This window comes from Anopheles bellator, chromosome 1 (genome assembly GCF_943735745.2).
Source record: "Anopheles bellator chromosome 1, idAnoBellAS_SP24_06.2, whole genome shotgun sequence".
NCBI classification, from domain to species: Eukaryota; Metazoa; Arthropoda; class Insecta; order Diptera; family Culicidae; genus Anopheles; species Anopheles bellator.
This window is the reverse complement of record NC_071285.1, coordinates 43,890,640-43,902,163: the sequence shown is the minus strand read 5'-3', so window position 1 is coordinate 43,902,163 and position 11,524 is coordinate 43,890,640. Positions and strand designations below refer to the sequence as shown.

The window sequence follows — 11,524 nt, the reverse complement described above, 5'->3', positions numbered from 1 at the left end:
ACGATACCTCTCGATGACGGCACGGTTTGGCATGACACTGCTAGTAGTAGTAGTAGTGGGTTAAGCGGGGCTCAACAGAGAGAGAGAGGAAGAAGGAGGTAGGGAGAGCGAGAGAGAAAGATAGAGAGAGAGAGAGAGCATGTACCGGAGCGACAGAGAACCCCAAACCAATACCACAAGCGGCCACACTTGTCAACGCTCGTCGCTGTCTCTCTCGGTGGGGGTCCGGAATTGTGCTGCGTTCCGCTTCGATGCGTCGCTCCGACTAGCCCTCTTACTCTCTCTGTCTCTCTCTACGGGGTGTAATGCGAGAAAACCGTGATAATAGATTTACTTTTACATTTTCCAACCATTTCCATTCTGAATGCCTTAGTACGAAAAGAGCATTATTACATTGGTTTTTTCACTGATCCCCTATTGTTCTTCCGTTCGGAGAATTTACACCACCAAGACGATTACTAATCCTCACTTACGGTTGCTCTAACAACCCCATCGAGAATGTGATTCATTTAAGCACGAGGTTTGCTGAGTGTGTTCGTTGCACGGCGTTACTGCAATGCTCAGGGCAAAATTATGGGGCCAATAAGTGAGTTGACCGACGAATCACGGCCTCTAACGACATCTTCAAACAATCTGAGAGATAAAGCACATTCCGACCGTGAGAGGTAGTCATTTATAGGCCGTGAACAGAGGCTGGCAGATATCCATGATGTTTCTCTTCCAACCGTGCGGCAGAGCGTGTATCGTTTCTCGCACACTTTACCATGGCAACCCGATTATTTCACCTCGAACGAGCTTTGGGAGCTTTTTTAGCCAAGACAGTTTTCACCACTTCGGTGGTCGCCGCCACTTTGTTTCCTTTTACACCGAACAACCGAACACGTGACTATGACGATGGAGGCGCCTCGTCGTTTTCGGACACGTGGCCGTTGCTTGAAAATTTGGAACCGTCTGTGTATCGGTGTATGCTAAATATAGCAAACAAATCAATCTTCTAGAACATAACAAAATCATTCACAACATATTTATAAATACTGTATGTCCTCAAATTCAAGAAAAGAGAAGATTATTATACCAATATATTAATTGTAGTTACTGTTAACACTAATTACTTTAAACGGAAACTTGTTGTGATTAACATCATCATAAACCTTAACATATCTTCCTATGCCTTGTGCATTTTTTACAAAGATCGTACGTCCAAAGATAATTACACTTTATTAAAGCATCCATAACCAATTAACTTATAACGTGGTTGCAATTTTATACAGCGACAAGTATTTTACTTTATGTATGCACACAGAGATGAAATCGTTTGGGTGCCAAAAGTAATATATTCATTTATTTGACTAAAAAACTTTTTGAGTTGCAGTTTGGTGATAAATTTAGCAATGATATACTATTTTACATTAGGAGATAATTGTTGACGAATATCGAAGCAATATCAGCATTGAATCATTCTCTTACTCTGAATGCCGTTTCTCTTATGGAAGATAATTGAGAGAGTTCTGTTATGCGCTCTGCGTCCAGAATCCCCCGGACTGCTTCATCTCAGTACCGCAGCATAACTGAAAATCTGGGGGTTTCCCGAGATGTTCAACAGGGGCATTTCGCACACAGCATAACGGAATGATCATTTAGACGAAAAGAACAGCAACGCATCTTATCACAATTCATCAACGGCACGATATCACGAACTGAGTCACCACTGCGTCACAAACGGCGGTCTTCTTCTGTTCTTAGTATCGTTTCTCTAGCCCGCAAATGATTCGCGAGCGTACACAAACCCCGGGATTCAGATCGCATCTGGCCGAAGCAACCAATGTGCGGAGTCAAACAGTCAATTGGCAATTAATGGAGTACAGGCTTAGGAAGGAAAACCAAAACGAAAAATGAGAAACATGTTCTTTCATCGATCGTAGCACGAGTTTGATCAAGACGGACACCAGCTGTAGCAACGGAATGAGTACGTTAATTGGTTCGTCAAGTGGAACCAATTCATGCCATCACGTGCTTATCACGATGCGTCCGCAGATGCATTTACAAACATTGAAACATATTCGCGTAAAGTTGTGGGTATGGTCAAGGTGCTTATTTATGTGTTACAAGCACACACTCACGTCATAAACCATATAAGACCACCAAAACGATGATGCTCAAGATAAGCACCCATTAACAACGGGAGCAGTAGCCGAAAGATAAGAGCGGGCAGTTTTGTTCGCTAAGTGACGTTATGGGATTGAGTCACTAGAAGCAGCCTGCGTACGGAATCTGTTTGGCTTGATTGGCATTTGACTCTGTATCAACTAAAACCCGAGTGATCTTCGGTGCCGAACAACAAACGATCCTCGCGCAGACTTCCGATTCAACCGAAGCGTTTCACTCCGGGCCGAGAATTGTGTTCCGAGTTGCGCCTCGCGATCGACAACGGATTCTGCACTCATTTCAGTTCCGAGCCTGGAACGAGCAGGACGTGTGGCTGAAAGCCAACCTTGGGCACTTGGTGCCATTACAAGAATCGCTGGAAAGGTGTATTTGTGACGCCAGCAAGTGATCAAACGAGCGTTTCGGACGCTGTTGGTGTGGTTTTATCTGACGAACAGAATAACAGTGAGCCACCGAAAAATAGTGAACGAGGGAAATTTCTTAAGGAAGCTCGGCAAGAATCGGTTGATCAAAATGCGGCAACGCATTTGTCAGCGTCCGCGAACAGCGTTCATCGTAGTGATCGTGCTTCTCGGAGCCTGCAGCACTATGGTGCAGAGTGTAAGTTTGCTAAATCCCAGAAAGATGTGGCAGGGATGCTAAATTATGTTACACTGCGCAATGCATTGCAAAATGTCCTTCACGGGTGAACTATTCCAGTGGCGATAATTGCTCGCAACGTTTCGATCGATCGCAGCACGGTTCAGTTAGTGGTTAATCTGGACAGTGTGTGCCAGAGAGGGCGAGATGATCTCTTATCAGTCCGGGGTACAGAGCTCACGGGACATACCCGACGGTCGTTTTACGTGTATGTTTGTGCTCATACTCTCAACGCAGACAATCCTCGGTGCTGGATGTTTTTGTTGCATTATCATGTTTGTTCATTGCTTCTGAAGTCGCCCCAATCCGATAGCAATGCCGTTACGTTGAATGTGACTAATTACGACTTGATAGTTAGGATTCCGAAAAGGGGTTTCTTCTTGCACATGAAAGAAACTGCGAAGAATCCAGTACCAGACGTTCGACCAATGGCGCACTGATTGCGACTCGCAGTGCCCTCGATCTCATTCGGTTCGGCAAGATAGCATAAAGCGCAAGACAATGTCATTGCTGATCTGACTTCCTATCGAGAAACATTCTACAACCTCCTCCGGAACGTTTCTGAAATGCGGTGTTATCATCCCCGGGTTCATGGGAATCGTTTGAGGAACACTAAGAACTGAATCATTTGTTTTTGTTTCCTCTCCTAGACCGTAACTGTGAACCATTTGCGCACCACAGTACGGTAGATTCTGAAGCCTTTACTGATAGAACCGCTGAAGTTCAAGGTACAGTGTTTGATGTCCTAGCTGGACCGTAAATATGTTTGTGCAGCGATCATATGGTTTATGATAGGCAACTGTGGTGTATGGTAGGGTGCAGACTAAGACTCACGATCTTGCTTGATCTGGATGATAAAGTTTGCTAAAGATGATAAAGTTCGACAAATAGATCGCATTCAAAAGCGGGTAACAGTACTCCAGTTTGTACAGCCAATTCCGAAAATATGTATAATACGTATGATTGAAAATATTCATGCTTTTAATGTACATACCAAAAACGGATACAGTTCTTCACACATTAAATTTCCAATTTCTAATTGCCTCGTTCCAATTGAAATGCTAAGGATGATTCCAATATTCGTTGTAAAAATGCTCTCCGTGCATATCTACTCCGATGAAGGAACTAATCGCCCTTATCAAATCGAAACGATCGTTTAATTGATGGTGATCGTTGATCAAATGGAACCGCTTCTCATGCATTTCTCAACCTATCTCTTTCTTTTGTCGGGAATTCCGTATTACTCGCTCCCGCAACAGATCTACGATCCGCGCGCTTCCCCGAATCGCGCGCAGTTCCTCGTGATGCCCGAGATGCACGGCGCTTACAGTCAAGTGCACCACCATAAGGCACACGATCCCGTGCCCCTCTATGTTCCCGCGAGTCACTATCAGTATGTGCAGCCTCAGACGCAACCGCAGAGCCTCGTACAGCCGTCCCAGATTCAGCACGGTCCGTCGGCTCCGCTCTACCAACCGGGGGTTCCTTTAGCAGCGTATCCAACGTACGCACAGGCATCTCAATCGTACCAAGGAACACCGGTAGTTACGGGCCAGCTGGCCCCACGGTCCAACTTTGGATCGGCCGAAGATGGTGCCGAAAAACGCTTGATTGCCGAAACGGCCGTCCGTAAACCCGTACACACACTGTTGAAGGACTTCAATGGACGCGAGTGTCCGGCGGATCTGACTGGCCACTTCGTGTATGTTATGGACTGTCGACAGTTTCTGAACTGCTGGAAGGGCCGAGGAACGATCCAGAACTGTGCCCCCGGAACGCTTTTCAATCCGGACACGCGTCAGTGTGACCATCCGTCGAAGGTGAACTGTCTCCCGGTGCCTTCGTTGAACGGCATCGGTGAGCCGGATCGTCAGCATCCGGCGCGAGCCACACCGTCCAATCCGAAGCTAGCGGCCTATGTCGATCCGAATCAAGCAGCGAACATCGGCCAGCAGCAACAACAGAAGCAAGCCGCCCTGGAATGTCCCCGCGGTGTGGTTGGCTTGCGACCGCACCCGACCGACTGCCGAAAGTTTCTGCAGTGCAACGATGGCGCACGTTTCGTGCAGGACTGTGCTCCCGGAACGGCATTCAATCCTCTGATGCTGATCTGTGATTACATCCACAACGTCGATTGCGATAAGCGCGATAATATCGTCATCGACTACAACCAACGCCCTTCGGTGTCGGTGCCGCTGGCACCGTATCCTACCCCTGCGCGCAATCGTCCTCCGCAGCAAGTACCCGCCGCTTCGAACGTGGCGCCCGCCATCAGTCGTCCGCAAGTGGCGAATCCTGTAACCCCCCAAGAAGCTATCCACCCGGATGTGGAAGAAATCAACGTTCCGACGCCACCTAGTCCGTCGATTGACGAACAAAATGCAGATTACGGGTTCGATTTTGATCTACGGTCTAACTTCGACGAATCGGACGAGGATCACCGCCAGCCGAAAGCTTCGCGCACCGACACGCAAACAGCACCGAAACAACCGGAACCAGTGTATCCGGTGTACGTACGTCCTCCTACTAAAATCCCTCATGCACTGCACCGACAGCCGCCGTTAGCTAGCAGCACCACCACGGGCAAGCCTCATACTAGTCCTGCGCAGGCCACAGGCAAGGAGGACATTGACATCCAGCAACACCTCGAGGCGCTGAAGTTAATGCTGACCCCGTATCAGAAGGAACATCAGCAGAAGGTGGAACTAAACGTGACCAAACTGAGCACGATGATGACGTCCACGACGACGGAAGCCCCACCGGAAGTGCAGGTTGTGGGGCTCCCGGTTATCGACCGAACGCCGCCCAAGAACAAATCAGCTTCTGCCAATTACTTTGCCGTACCGGCACCGAGTGAAGTGAACGATCTTTTGTATGGTTCTTCGCAAACTGTCCCACTGGCAGCGTGGCCGCTGCCACCACCGTACATCACTGACCAGCCCACTACGCCGGAATCGGTTGTCTCTTCGATCCAGCGTCGGCCTACGGCGACAACTACAATGAAGCCACAACCAACGATCCGCAGTCGGTTTGGGGACAACCGTCCAAATCCGTGGCGGCCCATGATTTTGCCACACGCCACCATACCGACAACGCCACGTGATCCTTGCTACGGAAAGTTTGACTGTGGCAACGGGGTCTGCGTCGAGGAAGCCGAGGTCTGCGATGGGCGCGATACGTGCGGTAACCGGGCCGACGAGACGGTGTGCGATCACATTGGCTATGAGCTGAAGTTATCCAAAAAGATGCAGGGAAGCGTTGAGGTGCGCGTCTACGATCGCTGGGGTTACGTTTGTGACGACAGTTTCGACATCGTGGCGGCCAACGTCGTGTGCCGCGAGGTGGGTTACGCCGGGGGTGCAATCGAGGTAAAGCCCCATTCGTACTATCCGCCGAACGTCACCCATGTGGGAGAGTTGGCGGGCGAAACCTTCTTCATGATGGACGGTGTCCGTTGCCGGGGCAACGAAAGCAGTCTGCGGGAGTGCGAGTTTGCCGGATGGGGCGTTAGCAACTGCAATGCGGAAGAAGTGGTCGGTGTTGTGTGCAGAACGCCGGTGATGGCCTGCCCAGCGGACTACTGGCTGTGCAAAGCATCGGAGGAATGCATTCCGGTGGCGTTCCTGTGCGACAATGTGAACGATTGCGCGGATGGCTCCGACGAGACGCCGGAGTACTGCAAGGCTCCACTCAAGATGCGGTTGATGGGAGGGCCAAACGATCGAGAGGGTCGCGTTGAAATCAACTACCACGGAACGTGGGGAACGGTTTGTGATGATGATTTCGGGGTACACGAGGCACGCGTCATCTGTCGGCAGCTCGGGTTCAACGGAACGGCCGAGGTGCGCAAAAACGTGTACCCACCCGGAATTGGTCAAATCTGGCTAGATCAGGTGGTTTGCAACGGAACCGAAAAATCGATCGAAAACTGTGTTCACTTTGAGTGGGGCGGGCACAACTGCGACCACACGGAGGATGTCGGTGTTCGGTGTGGTGTGTACGTTCCGACGAAGGCCCGTTCGGCGCGTCTGCGCAACACGCGACCCAATCCGCGGTTCGATTTTGAGGAACGATCGCGCAAAATCCATCCCGATTCCTGCGGCCAGGTGATGGTTGATCAAGCGTTACGCAAACCAACGTACGGTGAACGAGTGGTCCATGGTTCGCAGACGGTTTACGGGCATCATCCGTGGCAAGCGTCACTACGTGTGAAAACATTTCACTGGTGTGGCGCGGTCCTGATCACTCGTTACCACGTCCTGACGGCGGCTCACTGTCTCGCCTGGTACTCGAAGAATACGTACCGGGTGCGGATCGGAGACTACCACACAATGGCTTACGATTCGGCCGAGAAAGACATCTTCATCGAGAATACTTACATACACGAGGAGTTCCGCAACGGGCACCACATGAGTAACGACATTGCGCTCATTGTGCTAAAAACACCCGTTAGGTTCAATGAATACGTGCAGCCGATCTGCTTGCCACCGCAGGATGCGCCTTATCAACCGGGCCAGAACTGTACCATCTCCGGTTGGGGTGCTACCGTGCCCGGATCGAAAGGTAACGCATCGTTGTTTGGTACCCTTTGGTAGTTGACTCAAGAGGTTTCTATTTCGCCACTGCTCCAGATCCGTCGTATGATTTGCGCGCCGGCACTGTGCCCTTGCTTCCGATTGAGGTTTGCCGCCGGCCAGAAGTGTACGGTGATGCGCTGATTGATGGAATGTTCTGCGCCGGTACGCTCGATCCCGGTGTAGATACGTGCGACGGTGACTCTGGCGGACCGCTGGTGTGTCCAGATGACAACGGTAAGTGAAACCCCCTGTTGCGGTCACTGAAAATAAACGGTCTTTGGCAACGGTTCTTGGCTCATTGCAGGACTCTACACACTGACCGGTATCGTGTCGTGGGGCAAACACTGCGGCTACACGAACAAACCGGGCGTGTACCTGAATGTGGCCTTTTACCGCGACTGGATCGAGGAGAAGCTCAAACAGTCGCTCCACCAGCACGGAGTTTAAGGAAACTGACGCGGCTCCTTCAGACAGCGGTAGAGTGGACGCGTACCGACGGAAGGATAGCTACCAAAGACCAGCCTTTGCGGTTCCTTTGTACTCTGTACCTTAAATGTTTGACGTGGCATTTTACTCCCAACATGTCTCTTATTTTCGTAGTAAGGCCTAGAATAAAGCAGTAGTGAAGAACTCTTAAGCGGTTCTGAGGGTTTATTTACAATAAAATGAAACCAAAGTAAACGGTGGCCTTACGACTATATGATTCGATCACGATTCGCTACGATCACGCTTTCGTGCTGGAGCCGGCACCGGAGGAACCTATCCCAAGACGACCGAGCTTTGCAGCGAGCGTTTGGCGAACATGTTGGTAGGGATGCGACAGTTCCGATGGCACAATCGGAATGCCTACTGCACGTCGAAAGCGCGGTGCAAGTAGCAACAGATTTTGGCCCAATCCATAAGCACTCGAGGTGACCCAGTAGAGGCAGAGGCACTGAAAGATAAAACAGTAAAATCAGTCAGGTCTCTTGGAGCAGGCGAGTAGGTCATGCTTATTAATTATACCGAAGGAACGGTGGCTGCGATCGGTACCATAACGATGCTCAGCACGCGGAACAAGTTCGTAAAAACAGTCTGTAGCTTCGAGGGTACCTTTGTTCGCGAAGCCAATTGAATCTAAAATAGAAAGGTAGAGTTCTTGTTTCCAATGCGACATGTTCAATCCCGCCGGTGCGAGTCCCTTACCTCGATGATGGCCAGATTGATGATCCCGAGTGTTACTGGAAATATCAACGAATGATCCACATCCGTTAAGTTCGGTATCCATCCAAATCCACCCATCGTTAGCTCAGTGTAGGCGATCTGTGCCCCGATGGCGGTGGGATCCGGCATCATTGAGACGAGATTGCGAATGGCGACCGATTGTACGATCCACAGCGGGATTTGCCCCCAGAGCAGGATCATCGTTTTCGCCGGGTGGCAGTTCTCCCGTACGATTAGTTTGCTCCATTGTTTTTTCAGCTAAAACGGGCGACAAGTTACCCACAATGTGTCCATCGAGACATACCCTGTACATTTACCGAGCGATTGTACATGATGCGTGCTTCCTTCTCGGACCAGTTGAATTTCTTGATTGCGTACGCCGTCTCGAGCTTGAGTTCCTTGACCAGTTCAGGCATTTCCAGAGAAATTTTCTCCAAACGGGTAAAAATTTTGTTCTGATAGATCGCCAGCGGTAGCGTGACGATCGTGCGGAGACCCACGGTAGCGATCATGATAGTTGCCCACCAGGGCAGCCCACTGAAATCGTGGGTATCCACCAGACCCTGCTGTACGTAGGCCACCGGAGTACTTTGGGAGAGCGATTGCCAGAAACTAGCGACCGTGGCTTGGTAGGAAAAGTGTCGCACGGCACACTCTGGGGCAGGCTTAGTGTGCCAACGGAGGGTTGTGGTCAGCAGCGGACTTTGTCGCTGTGGCGTGCCGACGAACACGGTCGCGGTTCGAACACTTTTCAAACAGTAATTCATACTTACAAACTAGAGGGGAATGAAGGATTTGTTTTTGGATGTGTTTGGGGATTGCCCAAGTTAGAACTGATCGGCCTGAAGCCGGCGAGCGTACCGTCCCAGGCACGCCAGAACGCCGATGATCCCTAGCAAAATGGCAATAACCAGTGCGCTGGCATCGCCGAAGTCCAACCCGTCCGCCGCAACACGCTTCACACCCAGCGCAAGTATGGCCAACAGAAGGTACGCAAACTGAGGGAACATTGCTATTTTATATTTCGGCCACGGAGAAAACACGCACCGTGCGCAACTGAATCGGAACTTACGAGGCTTAGATGGTTGCTTTGATAAACAAAAATGACGTTTCTGAGAACGAGAAAGGTCTTTTCATTGTGGAGCTTACAGAATAAAACTTGTGTGAAATGCACACGTTTCTTTTCGGCAAACGACCATTCCGGGTAATTAGACCAAAATTAAATGAACAGAAATTTAAATTAATACAGTGTTTCGCGTAGCGAAGGGTTTCGATTGCACAACAAACTCGGAGCACCCGGTGAAAATGGTGCTACAATAATACTAGACACTCATTTACCAACCATCTGAGTGCACAGCTGTCAAACCTCGGTTGCTATTGTTTGGAGCTGTTGCTCTTCGCTCTTCGTTTCCATTCCACACCTAAATTCGAATTGTTTCCACCGCGAAAGTGTCCACGCTGACCTTTGCAAATTGGTGTTTGCACTCGGAACAAAGGACATCTTCTTGAGTGCAGAGAACGTTTCCGTTTCATTGTGGAAGATGGCGAAAAAGGCGTTCCAGCACCAAGCGGGCACGGCGATGGAGTGTTTGAGCGTAAGTTTTGTGTGGCAATCCGAAACGCCCCGCGGCGACCGTCGCTAGATCGTCGTCCGGGGTCGCTTGATGAGTAATGCGTCCTTCACCTCAACTAACACCGGACCGGGGAAGCGGAACGATGATTCCGATTGACGACGGAAGGCTGCTCTTTGAACACACCAGAGGATCCACGATTCCCTCCGTCTACGACAAATGGGCATAATCTGAGTTTGTACGCTTTCAGATTCCAATCACGTTAACGAAGGAAAAAGATATCGACGAAGAAGGGCGAGAGGTGCTAAAGTGTGGCTTCAAGATTGGCGGCGGGATCGATCAGGACTTTCGGAAGAGCCCCCAGGGTTACACCGACTACGTGAGTACGCGCCCGTCCGTCGGTCGTCGCGTCCATTCCTGATTCACAAATTCATGTTTACCACAAAAACAGGGAATTTACGTGACGGAAGTCCACGAAGGAAGTCCCGCGGCCAATTCCGGGCTGCGAATGCACGATAAAATATTACAGTGCAACGGGTACGATTTCACGATGGTCACCCACAAGAAAGCGGTCAGCTACATACGGAAGAATCCCATCCTCAACCTGCTGGTGGCACGGAAAGGCGTCACCTCGACCTAGGAAGTTGCACATTCCGCGAACGAGCGACACCAACCGAGGAGAGCGAAATCAACAGTTCGTACACTCGTCATCCCTCATTACACGGCATGAGGAGGGCGCACAACATTCCCAATCGTACACCCGGCGCTCCCCGGAAATGCTCCGCGAATCGATGTTTATTGCATTAGTTGTTAAGTTACGCGACGCAGATAAAAGGAGTCGAATGACGCGAGTAGGCGCGGTTCCAGAGACAGCATATGACTCAGGAAGGATAGGGACGGAACCTTTTGGCGAGCGAGGTGAATTTTTATTGCATATTTCTATTGATTATTTGTAAGCATTGTTCTAGGATAAAAATCGACGTTAGTTAGTGAACCACCCTCACCGCGGCGGGTGTGCAGCACACGTGGACAGTTTGCATTCGAAAAGATCAGTTTTTTCATGAGATTTTAGAGCATTTTAGTGTGATAGGAAAATAGAAACTCGCGAAAATTCCACCACATTTAATCCACACTGAGATCAGCACATGACATGAAGTGTAGAGGCCGGACCGTGATCGTTTCCGGGGTGCGTTTTTTGTTTGCGTAGATTTATATACACTGTATCCCAATAGTGGTCGTCGTCATCTTTATATTTAGCTATTACAAATTTATGCCAAAGTAAGATTGAACTACGGAAAGTGCAGAGACGGTATCATTTGGTGGTGGAATGTTTAATTACGAAAGAAACGAGCGCCAAGGGGCGTTCGG

The 11,524-nt window shown here is 49.9% G+C and overlaps 3 protein-coding genes across 3 annotated transcripts; 2 read left to right on the top strand and 1 right to left on the bottom strand.

The window, feature by feature from the left end:
* The first annotated feature begins 2,483 nt into the window (after positions 1-2,483).
* On the top strand, positions 2,484-8,074 carry LOC131205770 (uncharacterized). Its single transcript, XM_058198020.1, has 4 exons — positions 2,484-2,766; positions 4,065-7,368; positions 7,437-7,616; positions 7,687-8,074. Exons 1-4 carry the CDS (start codon positions 2,680-2,682, stop codon positions 7,827-7,829), a joined length of 3,714 nt encoding a protein of 1,237 aa, XP_058054003.1. The 5' UTR covers positions 2,484-2,679; the 3' UTR covers positions 7,830-8,074.
* Positions 7,692-9,710, bottom strand: LOC131205771 (cytochrome c oxidase assembly protein COX18, mitochondrial). Its single transcript, XM_058198021.1, has 5 exons — positions 8,903-9,710; positions 8,568-8,843; positions 8,388-8,498; positions 8,076-8,316; positions 7,692-7,988 (listed from the first exon to the last, which is right to left on the bottom strand). The coding sequence occupies exons 1-4, from the start codon at positions 9,350-9,352 to the stop codon at positions 8,107-8,109; spliced, it is 1,047 nt and encodes a 348-aa protein (XP_058054004.1). The 5' UTR covers positions 9,353-9,710; the 3' UTR covers positions 7,692-7,988; positions 8,076-8,106.
* A 295-nt stretch (positions 9,711-10,005) lies between these two features.
* On the top strand, positions 10,006-11,440 carry LOC131206243 (tax1-binding protein 3 homolog). The gene is made up of 3 exons (XM_058198717.1): positions 10,006-10,180; positions 10,407-10,535; positions 10,608-11,440. Exons 1-3 carry the CDS (start codon positions 10,127-10,129, stop codon positions 10,794-10,796), a joined length of 372 nt encoding a protein of 123 aa, XP_058054700.1. The 5' UTR covers positions 10,006-10,126; the 3' UTR covers positions 10,797-11,440.
* Positions 11,441-11,524: the final 84 nt, after the last annotated feature.

What these genes read in the sequence shown, in the direction of transcription:
- LOC131205771 (XM_058198021.1), bottom strand. Translation starts at nt 9,352, where the DNA reads ATGAATTACTGTTTGAAAAGTGTTCGAACCGCGACCGTGTTCGTCGGC. An exon ending in GCATCATGTACAATCGCTCG is followed by an intron (nt 8,844 to 8,902) that starts GTAAATGTACAG and finishes CGCCCGTTTTAG; the next exon opens with CTGAAAAAACAATGGAGCAA. An exon ending in TCGCAGCCACCGTTCCTTCG is followed by an intron (nt 8,317 to 8,387) that starts GTATAATTAATA and finishes TTTATCTTTCAG; the next exon opens with TGCCTCTGCCTCTACTGGGT.
- LOC131206243 (XM_058198717.1), top strand. Translation starts at nt 10,127, where the DNA reads ATGGCGAAAAAGGCGTTCCAGCACCAAGCGGGCACGGCGATGGAGTGT. An exon ending in CGGCGATGGAGTGTTTGAGC is followed by an intron (nt 10,181 to 10,406) that starts GTAAGTTTTGTG and finishes GTACGCTTTCAG; the next exon opens with ATTCCAATCACGTTAACGAA. An exon ending in CCCAGGGTTACACCGACTAC is followed by an intron (nt 10,536 to 10,607) that starts GTGAGTACGCGC and finishes CCACAAAAACAG; the next exon opens with GGAATTTACGTGACGGAAGT.
- LOC131205770 (XM_058198020.1), top strand. Translation starts at nt 2,680, where the DNA reads ATGCGGCAACGCATTTGTCAGCGTCCGCGAACAGCGTTCATCGTAGTG. An exon ending in GCAGCACTATGGTGCAGAGT is followed by an intron (nt 2,767 to 4,064) that starts GTAAGTTTGCTA and finishes CTCCCGCAACAG; the next exon opens with ATCTACGATCCGCGCGCTTC. An exon ending in GGTGTGTCCAGATGACAACG is followed by an intron (nt 7,617 to 7,686) that starts GTAAGTGAAACC and finishes GGCTCATTGCAG; the next exon opens with GACTCTACACACTGACCGGT.